Source organism: Leptonychotes weddellii, chromosome 6 (genome assembly GCF_054177405.1).
Source record: "Leptonychotes weddellii isolate Sample4059 chromosome 6, ASM5417740v2, whole genome shotgun sequence".
NCBI classification, from domain to species: domain Eukaryota; kingdom Metazoa; phylum Chordata; class Mammalia; order Carnivora; family Phocidae; genus Leptonychotes; species Leptonychotes weddellii.
Genome location: NC_138374.1, coordinates 126,481,612 through 126,496,937, shown reverse-complemented (window position 1 = coordinate 126,496,937; position 15,326 = coordinate 126,481,612). Strand labels below are relative to the sequence as shown.

Here is a 15,326-nt window from a genome sequence, read left to right as displayed (position 1 = left end):
TCTACAGTTAGCTATCTAACCATTTGACCCTAGGAAAGGTTTTCTAGATTTCAGTTTCATCTATAAATGGAAATAATACTCAAGTAGCTTAAAAAGTATTGTTATATTATCTGCAACTCCTATGATATAAAACTAATTTTTTTAAAAATTATTTCTTTATTTGATAGAGAGAGCGTGCGCAAGCACAAGCCAGGGGAGCAGCAGACAGAGGGCGAAGCAAGCTCCCCACCGAGGGGGCAGCCCGATATGGGGCTCTCAATCCCAGGACCCTGGGGTCATGACCCAAGCCAAAGGCAGACACCTAACTGACTGAGCCACCCAGGCGCCCCAATATAAAATGAATTTTAAAATCCTATTTTAAAATGAAATACTTATTTAAATATTTTGGTCTATAGTTAAGTTCATTCCAAGAAGAATTCTGAAGATTATGACCTGCAGTGTACATCACAGTAGCCATGAGCCACATGTAGCTAGTGAGCCATGAAATGTGGCTGGCTAGTCCAAATTGCAAAATGCTCCAAGTTTAAAATACAGACTGAATATATTGAAGATTTAATATGAAAAAAGAGAATTTTAAAATCTCATTGGTAATTGTTTTATACTGATTATATGATAAAATAAAAAATAATTTGAATATTTTAGGCTCAATAAAACACATTAGTACAATTAATTTTATCTTTTTTTTTTTTTTACTGTATTCAATGTGGCTACAAAAAAGTTTTACATTATATATGTAGCTCCCATTATATTTCTACTGGACAATACTGATATAAACCATTACCATCCTTCCCAGCTCTAAAATTCTATCACTGGGAGAGGCACTCTGCAATGGACCCTGAGTATCCCTGCACATTCTTGCTAGGTTTTTCAAGGATGCAAGGCCCTGACTGTTCTTTACACAGGTCATTTCTGAGAGATGAGTTTGTAGGATGCAACCTTGAGAGATAAGGTAACGTCTCCCCCCAGGCAAAGAGCAGGCTTACTACCATTCACCAAAAAAGCAATAGATTCCCAAGTAGAGTGTTCTTCTGTAACACAACCCACTGCATGCTCAAGCATCCATATGGGGCACCTGTGTTACCACTGAGGGATAAAGGGAACCAGTGGAAATGTGACGCTATGGCTACTGCTTTGCCAAGAGTAATAAAGTCCTTTGTCTCTGACCCAAAAGTCTCTTGTCTTCCGGCAGTATCCAGGAAACTAACAGACTAGCTTATTAGCTTATACGGAGGGTAAAATTCCATACCCTTCAGAGCAGGGCTGGGACCAAAGTGACGAAAGGGAGGTGCCTCAGGTATAAAATTTAAGGAGGCACTTACTCTCATGCACCAACCATGTACTTTTCTAAATTCTTTATATGTTTTTAATTTATTTAATTCTCAGAGAAATCCTGCAGGGTAGATATAATATTCTGCTGTTTTTATATGTAAATAAACTGAAACGGAAAAATTAGGTAGCATGCCCAAGGACACACACGTAATAAGTCAGTGCTGGGATTTGAACCTAGCAGTATGGCTCTATGTATCTCACTATAGAACACCCATATGGATTAAAAAATGACCCAAATAATGTATGTAACTAGAAAATAAAAAATAATTCCACTAAGCAGAACTGCTATATTCTTGAAGTAGCAGCTCAAATGTTCTCTCCTCTGTGAAATCTTCCCCAACTCCCCTGACAATCTCCTGCTTTAAGTTTCCAACACACAGGACGTACCTCTAATCTCAAAGAGACTGTAATTCCTACCGGTGAGTAGGCAAGGACCACCTGGCAGCCACCAGATTCTATTTATCTTTGGACACAGAGGGCATCAAATAAACACTTGGTGCCAATGATAAAAAAAAAAAAAAAAATGCAGGGCGCCTGGGTGGCTCAGTTGGTTAAGCGACTGCCTTCGGCTCAGGTCATGATCCTGGAGTCCCGGGATCGAGTCCCGCATTGGGCTCCCTGCTCGGCAGGGAGTCTGCTTCTCCCTCTCCCACTCCCCGTTTGTGTTCCCTCTCTCGCTGTGTCTTTCTCTGTCAAATAAATAAATAAAATCTTAAAAAAAAAAAAAATGCAGAGTGAAAGGACAGCATAAAGCTACTGTAATGCAAAACTGGTTATGTCCTAAGTACAATGTAAGATAACAAAAATAATCTATTGCCATAAACTCAGACAACCATGATAAGAGAAATGCATGTCTACACTGTTTTCCTGACTACAGAAACAATATGGTTTGCAACAGGTTCAAACCAAATATACACTGAGGACGTTATATTCTTGCCTCCTGAGATCTGTAAAATCTTTGGTTGAATTCAGGATTAAATAGGCAGGTTTTGATATAAATCACTTGGCTCTGGGAAGGCAGAGTTTAAGAATCAGGTCAAGTCAGAAATGGATCACTATCAAAGCTTTAATATACTTATTTTTTAAAGGGCAAAAACAATCTTACCTTGTTGCAATTCTCTGAAGATTTCTCTCTGTTTCTTTGTCTTTGACAACATCTGGCTTTACTCTGCACATCATTTCCCATTCCCGCTTCTTATCAAGCTGTGTTATAAATATTGTTATGTGAAAGAATATTAGGCATTTTTGAAAGTGCAGCATACTTTGATATGATACTCTGTGAAAGGACAAAGGTAATAAATCATTCTGGCTTAGTTTGTCACAGGGACTGAAAAAACCCCACACTTTTAGGGGTTCAGCTCAGGAGGCCTGTGGTTAGCACTCAGCATGTCATGTGAGAAGCACAAAGTGAGTTTCCGTCAGGCTCTCTGACAGCAGGGGCCTGGAGGGCTGCCAGGATACTGAGGCAGGCAGGACAAGGTAAGGTGTGAGAGAGCCACATGCTGGCCTGCCACCACCAGATCAGAGGTAAGCATCAGGAAGATCCCAAACTACTGTCTTTAATAACCACAAGTTTAAACTGTTTATTTTTCAGAAACTGTCTTTCTCAGCAGTCAGAATATTAAAAATTTGTATCCGCTTTTAAAATCATAGCACTGTATCCAGTAGTACTCTGGTCCTAGGCACCTGACTTGACACACCAATACACCGCATCAGTATATACTGCTGTCTCAGGCCAAAATATCACCTAAGATCAAATATACTGAATATGATGAACTGATCGCCAGGAAGCTAGTGAGCATCAAAGGCAGTAATAAGAATCAGTGGGGAAAAAAAAAAATCACCTTTTATCTATTCCTTTTCTGCATCCATCTAATCTCTTATTTTTGTATTAATGAAAATGTTTAATCACAGTAAAATCAAATTCCTGCTCACTATAAAGATTAGCCTGATTCCTTTCTAAAAAGAATAGACTCCTCCCCAAATCAGATAATTTACTTTGTAAATTAGTGATAGTGATGAAATTCACTATCAGATTATGCCAGAAATTTAGAAATCTTACTTTTAAGTTTAAAACAGTTGATTCTTCATTATCTGTAGTACCCAAGGCATGCACAATCCCAAAATAATTTTTAACTTTGAAGTATATTTTTATACTTATGATCAGAAATAAGTACTTGATATTCTGGAAACTGATAATATTTAACAGTAAAAAAACAATGATAATTTACACAGACTCTACTCAGGAATATATAATAGCATTTGTAGTGACTGTGTCCTGTTTCTGGTATCAACATGTGTGTTTTCATGCATTATGTGAACAGTATCATCCCCAGCACTCAAAGGACTGCCCTAGAGTTACAGACTCATTTTTCTTGGCTTCAAAGTGTTCTTACTTTGACTAGAACACTGGGACTAGAGGTAATTAAGGATTCTGATATTTTTAAAGCTTCTGTCAGCTTTTGCCAGATGATGAAGATTCAAATTTTCAGTTGAAAGTTATCAGTAAGATTTATCTTAAAGTAAAATGAGAATAACTGAGTAGTACAGCATGTTCTGTTTCTAAAAGCAACACTTAAAAAGTTCCATCTTCATACAGCCTTTTGCACAGAGTACTAGTATTTGGAACAAAGAAAATAATTCACCTTGAAACAAGATAAGGGGATGATGAAATTAAAAGGAAATATATGCCTCATATATAAAAAGGAAATATATTCCTTAAAAGGAAATATATGTCAATCTAAATCTATTTTCCTTTCATTTTACCTAGAAAGTACCTCTTGGAAATCAGTACTTTTATATTGTCAGTATGATCATAGAAAGTTATTTTTCTTTCATTAAAAAATGGTATTTATTTCACTAACCAAGTATTTTATTTTATTTTTATTTATTTATTTTTTTTAGACATAGAAATGCTTCATCAAGTATAAGGGATTTAAAAACCTTATTATTGTTTCTTTATTCTTATGAAACACAACAGCAAACTGAAGTCCAACTTTTGGCCTTGAAGCAGCAGACTGTCCTAGTCTAACTTCTATCCGTGATTTAAAAGGTATAATGAATTCGACTTTATCCAGCAGTGAAACAGTCCATTTTCAGAACTGCAACCAATCCCTGACATCTTCACAGATTTGTATTACAAAATAGGTTGTTAGTAAAAAGTAACTAACATGATTCTATTGGTTCAGAATCTAATAATGTTAGCATATGGACAGCTAAATTGAATATTTAGATCCAGGAGTCACAGCCACATGTATAATTTACTTGATTTTAAAAGGCTAAATTTTTCAGTAGTTTAATTTCTATTTCTTTGCTTAGATGATTAAAAAGTGAACATGCTCAATGAAGTAATTTAGACTAGGCCTCTGTACAAAAGCTTGGTTATTCACCCCTACGTAAAAAAGCAAGTTAAAAACTGGAATGATAATTGGACAAACATTGCCAGGAACAATTTGGTACAGATAGGAACTTGACTAGACTAGGCAAACAATCTAATCTACAAAACAACTGGTAAGACACACCCGTTTTCTCTTCTCTAGTCTCTCTTGCTTTAACTTTTCTTTTTCCTTTTCCAGCTCTCTGTTTTTGACCAGAATAGTGGGTTTACTTTTAGGAGTTTTTTTGTTAAGAATTTTAGCCATGGCATCCGCCCAGCCCACGTTAGTTCCAACACTAGCTTCAGCTGCATGTTCATTTCCATTGCCACACGGTTCAACTTCATCTTCATTGTCAGCTTCCACTGCTTCATCATCTGAAGAAAAGGCATCCTTTTCTGATCCACAGCTTCTTACAGAACCTAAGAGTAGAAACAAATTAAACTTTAACACTGGAGGAAGAGGCTGTCAAGGCCATGCCAGACCCCCAGGACCTGTCAAAAAGCTAACAGTTCTCCATCTGTCTTCATTTTCACAAGAGGGGAACTTTGTGAATTCCACAGCTACAGTAATAGCAGAGAGCAAGACGGCCCTCCATCCTACTGCCATCAGCCCCCAGAGACCTTCAGCACCCAGGACCCAAGCAGCAGAAACAAATCCAACAGCCCACACAACCTCCTATTGTCAAGGGGGCAGCAGATGCCAACATGGGAGCAGTGTAGGGTGTGTTCAAGTCCATGGGCCTTACTTGTGCCATTAAACTACTTAATAAGAGACTAATGAAAATTATTTTTAAAACGATTAACAAAAAACTTTAATCCATCAAGAAAACGTTTCCATGGTACAGAGAAGTCAGAATAACCTCTCTAGGGATTTGACCCAGATATTTAAAACTCTGAATTTGTGTACAGAAAAGTCTAAAAAACAAAACAAACAAAAAACCCAGCCTCCTTTTATAGAATTTGTATATAACATTATAAAATTAGGTATTGACCATTCTTCAAAAATAATCAAGTAATATCTGCCCAAGATACTAAAGATTCAACTGCACAGCTGGGTGACCAAATGACACTATCAAGTTCTGAGTTGCAGATACAAAAGTGTACTGTTGGAATTGCATCCTGCACAACCTCCGAAAAAAGCATATACAGGTTATTTGCCAGCTAGTTCATCTTATAAGGTTCAAATAGCTGGGGTCAGCGGCTTGGCAGAAATAAGAGTCTAGTCAGTGGCCTTGCTTGAAAATCAACTCGTTGAGAAGCTTTTGTAGTTTAAGTTTTGTGGCCTTTCTCAACTTCTGAAGTTCACTGTACTTTACCAACAAGACCACAAGCAGCCAGCACAGTTCGCATACATCTATATGGTCCAGAGCCTTTTGGACAGCTTCTGTTTTGTTCTTCAGAAGCTGATGGAACTTATTAGGAACTACTTCAAAGGAGAAAATCGCCCAAGAGCTTAGTAACTTGGAATGTTTCTTAGTGAGCAACAGAGGAGCTAACAAAGCACTGCCCTTCAGGGAGCCTATGTTGGGTCCAGCTGCGCATACCAAAGCTAAGCATTATAACCACAACCTCTGCTTCTACTTCTAAGAAGTCTGACGGTTTTTTGTTGTTACTTCAGAATAATGTACCTGCTCGTCAGCTCTAAGGCCCCCTTTCTTCTTTAAATAATTTCAATGAAATGTACATATTCTGCTTTCAAATAACATTTCAGCCTTTTTTTCCCCTTAATTCAGCTTACTGCCATGACCAAAATGAAAGGAGCTGAATGTACAGTCGGCTGTTAATGTCTGAGTGATCCTCTCTAGTCTCTCAACTGTAAATCATGAAGTAAGAGAGAACTGCCAGAAAGATCTGACTTAGCTAATCATTATAATACCTGCAATTTTGCTATTACTTTTGCACGATACCTTTAAGTGTTGGAAATTCATGAAATGAAAAATATGTAAAACTTAATATTTAATACATTTAAGATAAAAATTTATAACCTTAGAAAACAGCAAATAAAGACATATAAAACATTTTATAGATATAGAAAAAATGAACCTCAAGCAAATAAGTAAAAATAAAGTATCTTCAAAGTGTGATAAAAGTGTGTCAGTGTTATCAAAAAGTAAAGGAAATTGCTAATAATTCCACTGCTCTAATGTGCTGCACATTTCTCAGTAAAGAGAAAAAAGTTTTAAACAGAAACTCATTTGCCACATATTTAATTTGAAGCCTTCTCTATATCCTGCATGCTGGGTAAATTTAAGAAATCTGAGGACACATGATTCTAGGCTTTGACATGCAAATACAGGTGATTTAAGAACTTTATTATTTATAAAGTATTTTTTAAAAGTATCTAGATTTTGGGGTGCCTGGGTGGGGCTCAGTCCTTAAGTGTCTGCCTTCGGCTCAGGTCATAATCCCAGGGTCCTGGGATCGAGCCCCACATCAGGCTCCCTGCTCCATGGGAAGCCTGCTTCTCCCTCTCCCACTCCCCCTGTTTGTGTTCCCTCTCTCTCTCTGTCTCTGTCAAATAAATAAATAAAATCTTAAAAAAAAAATCCAGATTTTGCCAAACAAAAGCTGTTAGCACTATCATTCAATTCAATGAATCTGAGTGTCTACTATATACCAGATTTCAGAGTCACACAATTTTTCCCTCAGAAGCACCTCCTCAGACCAAGGTTTCTGGAAAATACACTGAGAAGCAAAGTTTGGAGAATGTAATTATCTGAAAAATAAAGATGTTAATATTATACATCTTATTTCTCAGAGTCAGCAGCATTGCACACGTATTAATAACAAAATAAACAATTATTTGACAAGTGCTTCTTGTAGTAAGAATTTTTCTAAATGTAAAGAGGCATAACAGCTTAAATGTTTGTGTGAATGAAGAATACCTGGCTGATCAAAAACAGGTTTCACCAGTCCCTGGTAAAATGTCAGAACTACAATACTGACATCTAGTGTTCTGTCCTGATGCATTCGCACACAAACGGCAACAATTTCACTTTCTCAGTTGCACTGTAGAGGCAGCCACGAGACTTTACAACTGTATGAGCTACCCCAATTCTCCACTTCCAGACTTTGGGTCTTTTTCTTGGAAGGCAGCTATGCTCACCACTATACCACCAACGCTGGGTCTTTTTCTCGGTATGTTTCTTACCCAGACTGACTACCACAATATGCATATTATAGGCACATAATAAATCCGTGAAAAGTCTTAGAATACCTTTTTATACAACCTGCATAAACCAATTCAACAAATTCGAAAAGAACCCACTAAATTCATAATTTTTATTTGACTTTTTAAAAGACGTTCTAGCTCAGAGGAGTCTGACATTCACTGCAAATGGAAATGATCACATTTTATATAAATAAAAAATGCCAATGTTATGAGGTCCTCCAGCGTACTAAAAACCAGGATTTACTTCTAGGATACCAAAGATAAAACCAATCAGAAAGCAGAACTGGTTCTTAAAATTTTACTGTATCCTATGAAGATGAGATTTTTTTAAAATTTTCTACTAACTGATCTTTAACAACAGAAGTTAAGTGCATATATCCAGGGCACCAGATAAGTAAAAGATTCCTTTGAAGCCTTCTGTGTTATCTTAAACATTAACTCGAAGTTTGCATTCTATTTTTGGAATCTGGAAATTAAGGAAGGGCTACAAAGAACACTTACTGGAAGCAATAACTAATGGTTCCAATATAACTTTCCGCATTCATGGAAATGTTCTATTATCAAAGCTGCCCACTAGCCATTGGGTATCAGAGCCTACTGAATACTTCAAATGCAGCCAGTACAACCAAGGAACTGAATTTTTCACTTTAATTACTTTAAATTTAAAAAGCTCCATGTGGGGGCACGTGGATGGCTCAGTCGGTTAAGAGTCTGACTTTTAATCTCAGGGTCTTGAGTTTAAGCCCCGCATTGGACTCCACGCTGGTTGTGGAGCCTACTTAAAAAAAAAAAAAAAAAAAAAAAAAAGCCACATGTGGCTAGTGCTACCAGCTACCATACTGGCAGGGCAGGGTTAGACTTCTAAGATTCTGTGGTAGACGTAGGCATTTCCCATCTCCCGCTGCCTTTTCCCCAAACTTCCAGCTCCCTTTCAAATTTATTATTTGTCCCAGATATAGTTAGCTGTTGGCTAGAAAGTGGGATAAAGTTTTAAGAAGACTCACAGTCCTTCAATATTTACTGAGCACTCATGAATGATGGGGAAGGGGAAAACAAAAAATCTAAGTCTAGGTTTCTCTCCTTGAAGATGGTCTTATGTTTAGTAGGGTAGATAAATCAGTTAACCAACCACAAAATTTGGTTTTACAATATGCAAAATTTGTCAGTGCTCTTCTAAAAAAAAAAAAAAGGCAACGAAGAAAGGGTGACTGTTTGGGGGTATCTTTTACAAAGATGATATTAAAGTTGTTTCTTAGGTAAAGCAGGGATTTGAATGACAAGAGAAGGGAGGAGGCCAAAGAAGTAAGATTCCACAACCCAAGTGAATTGAAAGACACAGGTGGGGATGATCACTAAATCTACAACCAAAAACTCTCTAGATCTGACTGAGTCAATGCCCTGTATAAAAATTAAAATTATGATAATCATCATTATGATGGGCATTCCAGGCAGAATAAACCAGTACGTCCAAAGGCATGGGAATATGAAAGAAGGTGAGATGTTTATGAAATGACAAGAAGTTCAGACTGGCTGAAACCGGATCTGGAAACTGGATAGTAAGAACTGAGTTTAAAAAGCTGGCTGGTTTATAAAAATGCTGGTCTGATTTACGATCCAAGAAATAAAATATGCACATTAACCCCCAAATTAAAACCAAGCGGTTTAAAATTACAGCACTATAGGTGTGTTTTTCCAGTAAGAGGCCAAACTGCTAGTGCTTTTCTCTTACCTTAGGCCCTTACTTTTAAAAAGTTTCTCTACTGGATTAAGAAGGTTGTTCTTTTAAAATACAAATACCATCTGGGAGCATTAAGGTTATTGGTTAACATTTAACTTATTTCACACCTTTAGAATAACTCATAACTCAAACAGAATTCCTCATAAAAACTTGGTAGAGATCAGCTAGTAGTAAAGAGTATGAACACAGAAGTCAGGCTGCCTGAATCCAATCTCACCTCCAGATACAAAATCCCCATCTGTAAAAATGGCAATAAAATAGTATTAACTTCACTCTGGTTTTGTGACAATTAAATGAGTTAATATATATTAAAGTTCTTAAAAGAGTGCCTAGCCCATAGTAAACATTTAAGTGCTGATTACATACCACACACAGAGACACACACAATAAGAATTTTAATGTCATTGTGGAGGCGAAATGAATAAGGAATACCTCTGGTAGTTGGAATCTGCAAGAAGTGTGAGGTGCTGTATGGGAAGCTTTGGTTGACCAGCTAGTTAGAGCAGAAGGGTGAAGAGCTCAGATTATAAAATCAGACAGACTTGGCATTACGTCCTGATTCCACTACTTTCCAACAGTCTTAGCTTGGGTGAGTTACCTAATTCTGCTTTGTCTCAGTTTCTTTGTAGCAAAATAGGCATGAAAATAGTTATCTACCTCACTGGGTTGTTATGATGATTAAATCAGATAACACATGAAAAGAACTTAACACAGACTTGGTACATATTAGACATGAAATAAATGACAGACAAGGATGCTGAGAACCCAGATGACAGACCAGGGATGGGAGATCACAAAAGACTAAAAAAGGATGCCAAAATAAAGGTGGTAAAAGGAATTTCACTTCCATTGTAATTCTATCTACAGTCTTGGTTATAGCCTATAACGCATGTCCAGGGAATCATGAAGTGCAGGTAGGCTACCTTTGACTTTATTTTAGAAGTGATCAATGATACTGCACCACAATTTTTTTTTTTTTTTAAAGTAAGCTCCTCACCCAATGTGGGGCTTGAACTCATGATGCCAAGATCAAGAGTCACATGCTCTACCAACTGAGCCAACAAGGTGCTCTGTGTCCCACAACTTTTCAAAGTACTCTAAAATATTGACAATACTAACTAGCTAACATGTAGTTAGAGCAAGCTACTATATAAAACACTTTTTATGCATTATCATTTAATCCTCACAACACTCTATGAGTTGCTCTTATTTATTTACACAGGTAACAATTCTGAAGCTTAAAAAAGTTAAAGAAATATGCCCAAAGTCACAAAGTTAACAGAGCAGAGCAATAAGGCTGTCTGACCTCTGAGGCACTAGAAAGCTTTGAATCAAGGATTCAACTAAGATTAACATGTACTGAATGAATGCAGAAAATAGTCATTAATAGTTTATGAAAGCTTGAATTAAAAAGAAATTTCTATGTAAGCCTCAGTTAACCAGAAGAGCCCATTCCTCACCCCCATTCTGATTTTGCCTAAGAATGCACATTGCCCTAGTTATCAAGAGCTCTGAAACTACTGTTCCCCATTCCAGTTATAAATCACTTGTTCTGCTCAAGCCACATGATCTTTCCTGCCCATTACTACTAAATTTAGAATATTCTGGGGTGTCTGAATGTCACAGTAGGTTGAACGTCTAACTCTTAGTTTCAGCCGAGGTTGTGATTTCAGGGTTGTAAGATCAAGCCCCATGTCACACTCCACACTCAATGCAGAGTCTGCTTGAGATTCTCTCTCCCTCTCCCTCTGACCCTCCTGCTTGTGCTCCCTCCCTCTCTCTCTCTTAAATAAAGGTATCTTTTTTTTTTTTAAGATTTTATTTGACAGAGAAAGAGCGCATGCGCACACCAGCAGGGGGAGCGGCAGGCAGAGGGAGAGGGAGAAGCAGGCTCCGTACTGAGCAGAGAGCCTGACATGAGGCTCGATCCCAGAAGCCTGGGATCACAACCTGAACCGAAGGCAGATGCTTAACCGACTGAGCTACCCAGGTGCCCCTAAATAAAAACATCTTTAAAAAAATAAAAATAAAAAAAAATTGAGAATAATCAAATTGATGTTCTAAATTTTATTTAAAAGCACTTACCTTTGAAAAAAATGAAGTTATCCCAGCTTTCCATAAAAATACTCACAATGAAAATTAAAGTGCTACTATGAGACAAATTAAAAGATGTGACTACATGTGCCATCTAGGCAAGCCAAAGCACAGAGCCTGAAAGTAGTCTGTCTCCTGAGTCTGTCCTATAAATTGCTAAACCAATCAAGTAGGACTATGATATATTTCATTTCTTAGACATGTTCCTTTGCTATTTTAAGTAACTTAAATGATGAAAGAGGCTATAAGCTACAGTTTGATGAAAAGCACATTTATCTGCTGCATTATTATATCTAAAACACAGCTTTGTAGTTTATCAAAAACAAAGTGATAGCTCATAGGACCTTCTAAACTGGATTGTTATCAAGTCTTATGTTAGAAGCATATGGCCATTTTTCATGTATGTGAAAAGAACGATTCAGAAAACATGAAATTACCATTCTTCTCTACCAGTTTATAGTCAGATGGGCACAAGCTATGAGGAAAGGGTTGGTCACATCATGGCACTGGATAATGACCAAGGCTTTTTCCATCTGGGTTGATTTACTGACTACAGATTTTTTTTTAAGACTACAAGCTTAAGAATAAAGTCAGCATTGTGTCTAAACCTTCAATACTGCATCAATTCAATAAATCTGAGTAGTTCAAGGATAACTCAGAGGTAGAGGTTATCAGCCTCTCTTTCATAATACTTGATACCATCAACCACTGTTTACTTCCTCACCTGAGTTGATTTACTGACCAGGGAGGCTATGTGTGCCTGTGTATGCTTTAAGAATATAAACTTAAGGGGCACCTGAGTGGCTCAGTCGGTTAAGTTCCGGCTCAGGTCATGATCCCAGGGTCCTAGGATAGAGCCCTGCATCTGGCTCCCTGCTCACTGGGGAGCCTGCTTCTCCCTCTCCCTCTGCCTGCTTCCCCTGCTTGTGCTCTCTCTCTCTCTCTGTGTGTCAAATGAATAAATAAAGTCTTAAAAAAAATACAAACTTAAGAACCAATTACACATTGTATCAAAACCTGCAACAAGGTATCAATTCAATAAATCTGAGCAGTTCAAGGTTAACTCAAATAGGGGTGTCATCATCCTCTTCATAACACCTGATATTTATCTGTTACTTAAAATCCTAACTGTAGGGGCGCCTGGGTGGCTCAGTCATTGAACATCTGCCTTAGGCTCAGGTCATGGTCCCAGGGTCCTGGGATCGAGCCCCGCATCGGGCTCCCTGCTCAGCGGGAAGCCTGCTCCTCCCTCTCCCACTCCCGCTGCCTGTGTTCCTTCTCTCGCTGTGTCTCTCTCTTGTCAAATAAATAAATAAAATCTTTAAAGAAAAAAATAAAATGCTAACTGTAGCATTTTACCTTCCACATATCTCTGATCTGTGATCACTTGTGATATTACTATGACCAAATTTCAAATCCTACTGAAGAGTGTTACAATTTACTAAAATTCAGTCTGAACCATTTCACTATCATGTAAGTTTACATTATATACAAGTTCTGTTGATTTTACCCTCAACAATACCTAGTACATGAGAAAAGTGTAAAAATCACATTAAGAGCAATTTCCAATTTATTCAGTGACTAAATGGATAGAGTACTATACCGTGTATCAGGTTCTATGCCAAATTCTGATACAGCTGTTAGCAAAGCTGACAAAGTCTTTCTTAACAGAACTAGGAAATTTCTTTTTTTCAGAAGATTTTATTTATTTGCCAGAGAGACAGAGAGAGCGTGCGCACAAGCAGGGGGAGTGGGAGGCAGAGGGAGAAGCAGGCCACCCGCTGAGCAAGGAGCCTGATGCGGGACTGGATCCCAGGACCCCGGGACCATGACCTAAGCTGAAGGCAGACACTTAACTGACTGAGCCACCCAGACGTCCTAAGAACTAGGAAATTTCTGCAAAGTCTGACAAACAGTAATTGAGAGTTTTACACTCGTAAAAGCATCATTTTTTACACCTTTCTTACATAATGTATCAAAATAAAAATTAAAGCCAAGAGGAAAAGTTCAAACAATGCATGGGTTTAACCTGTGTGTTTTCTATGAAATTTAAGTAATATTTTGCTAAAAGAATTTGCTTTCAAATGATCATATGATAAGGCACATCCCTATCCATTTTTGGGATCCCATTAAAATTCAAAGAGAAACCTCTGATTCAATTTCCGGATAAAACGAGCCAGTACACTTCACTTTAATAATAAGCCTGTAATTTGCACACTGATTCACTGATGTGTCTGAACCAGATTTAATCTTCTGCCTTTATAGTTTCTCAGCATCCATTCTCTGAAATTCTCTGCAAATGTATTAGTTCTGTCAAGGCCACATATACACAAATTCTGAAATACAAATGCTGTTTCCATCGGTCACGTTTCAAATAACTGATTTCATAAGAGGAAAACAGCAGATTCTTATATTAAATAACAAATTCTGAATTAGATAAAAGGACGATGTCCCGTCTTATAACCAACGGACCTACATTATTGAATTTATTAAATAAAAGGCCCTTTATAATTTATCTCTCGCAGAGCTACAGTCTAAATCCTGCAGGAAAAAGTGGCTGGAGACAACTAAGTCAGAACCTAAAGGATACAGACAAGAAAGTGAACAGAAGAAGGGTAGTGGTCAAGAGTACAGGTGCTACTGGGCGCCTATGGGTGGCCCAGGAGCCTGCTTCTCCCTCTGACCCTCCCCCACTCTCTCTCTCTCTAAAATAAGTAAATAAATCTTTTAAAAATTAAAAAAAATAGGGGCGCCTGGGTGGCCCAGTCGGTTGGGCGACTGCCTTCGGCTCAGGTCATGATCCCGGGGTCCTGGGATCGAGTCCCGCATCGGGCTCCCTGCTCCGCGGGAAGCCTGCTTCTCCCTCTGACCCTCCCCCCACCATGCTCTCTCTCTCTCTCATTCTGTCTCAAATAAATAAATAAAATCTTTAAAAAAAAAAAAGAGTACAGGTGCTACAGCCAAACTTCAATAATGGCTGTGTCATTTATCAACCTGCTGAGCAGCTTATGTACTGGGCTGAGCAAGTTATAACCTTTTTGGACCTCAGCTTCCCATAAGTAAAATGAGAATAACAGAATCTGTCTCATAGGGTTGTTGTCAGCACTGAAATGGCACACATATGAGGAGCTTAGAACAGCACACAGTACATACAAAAGCTCAAAAAATATAGCTCTTATTATCGAATTCCTCTAACAGTAGAGCACACCCAAAATTTATGGTGCTATGAGTTTTTTTTCTAAGTAGGTTATTTGGAAAACTGAATGTTTTTCTTCTGAAAAACATTTCAGGTGGAGCCCTGTGGCTCCCCCTCCCAATCCTGCACTGGTGCTGGCGCGGAACAGGTTTGCCAGGGCCCACCAGCGGTTCTGGCACCGTGCGCCAGCCGCCATACAGCCGCCAGCGGTATGAATAAACACGTGTCTCTCTCTTCCTTAAAAGTTCTCAACTGTTCCCTACTGTCCACAAATGGAGACGCCGATCTCTTTCATACGGCACACAAGACTCTTCACAATCTGGCTTTACCCTCTGTTCCCGGTTTCACGTCAGTAACTTCTCTGGAAGCTAGAGCCACAGCAGATAATTCACGGTGTCCTAAATAGCCCATGCATTTTAAG

The 15,326-nt window shown here is 38.2% G+C and overlaps 1 protein-coding gene and 1 long non-coding RNA gene across 2 annotated transcripts in view; both read right to left on the bottom strand.

Moving 5' to 3' along the window:
* RRP15 (ribosomal RNA processing 15 homolog) overlaps positions 1 to 15,326 on the bottom strand; it is a 49,530-nt gene that overhangs the window by 31,900 nt on the left and 2,304 nt on the right. The window contains exons 2-3 of the mRNA XM_006738264.3: positions 4,851 to 5,125; positions 2,435 to 2,532 (exon numbers count right to left, since the gene is read on the bottom strand). Coding sequence (XP_006738327.2) covers positions 2,435 to 2,532; positions 4,851 to 5,125 — 373 coding nt within the window. The remainder of the gene's footprint in view (positions 1 to 2,434; positions 2,533 to 4,850; positions 5,126 to 15,326) is intronic.
* On the bottom strand, positions 7,464 to 9,537 carry LOC145722368 (uncharacterized). The gene is made up of 2 exons (XR_014146599.1): positions 7,857 to 9,537; positions 7,464 to 7,806 (listed from the first exon to the last, which is right to left on the bottom strand). It is a non-coding gene; the product is annotated as an uncharacterized LOC145722368 (long non-coding RNA).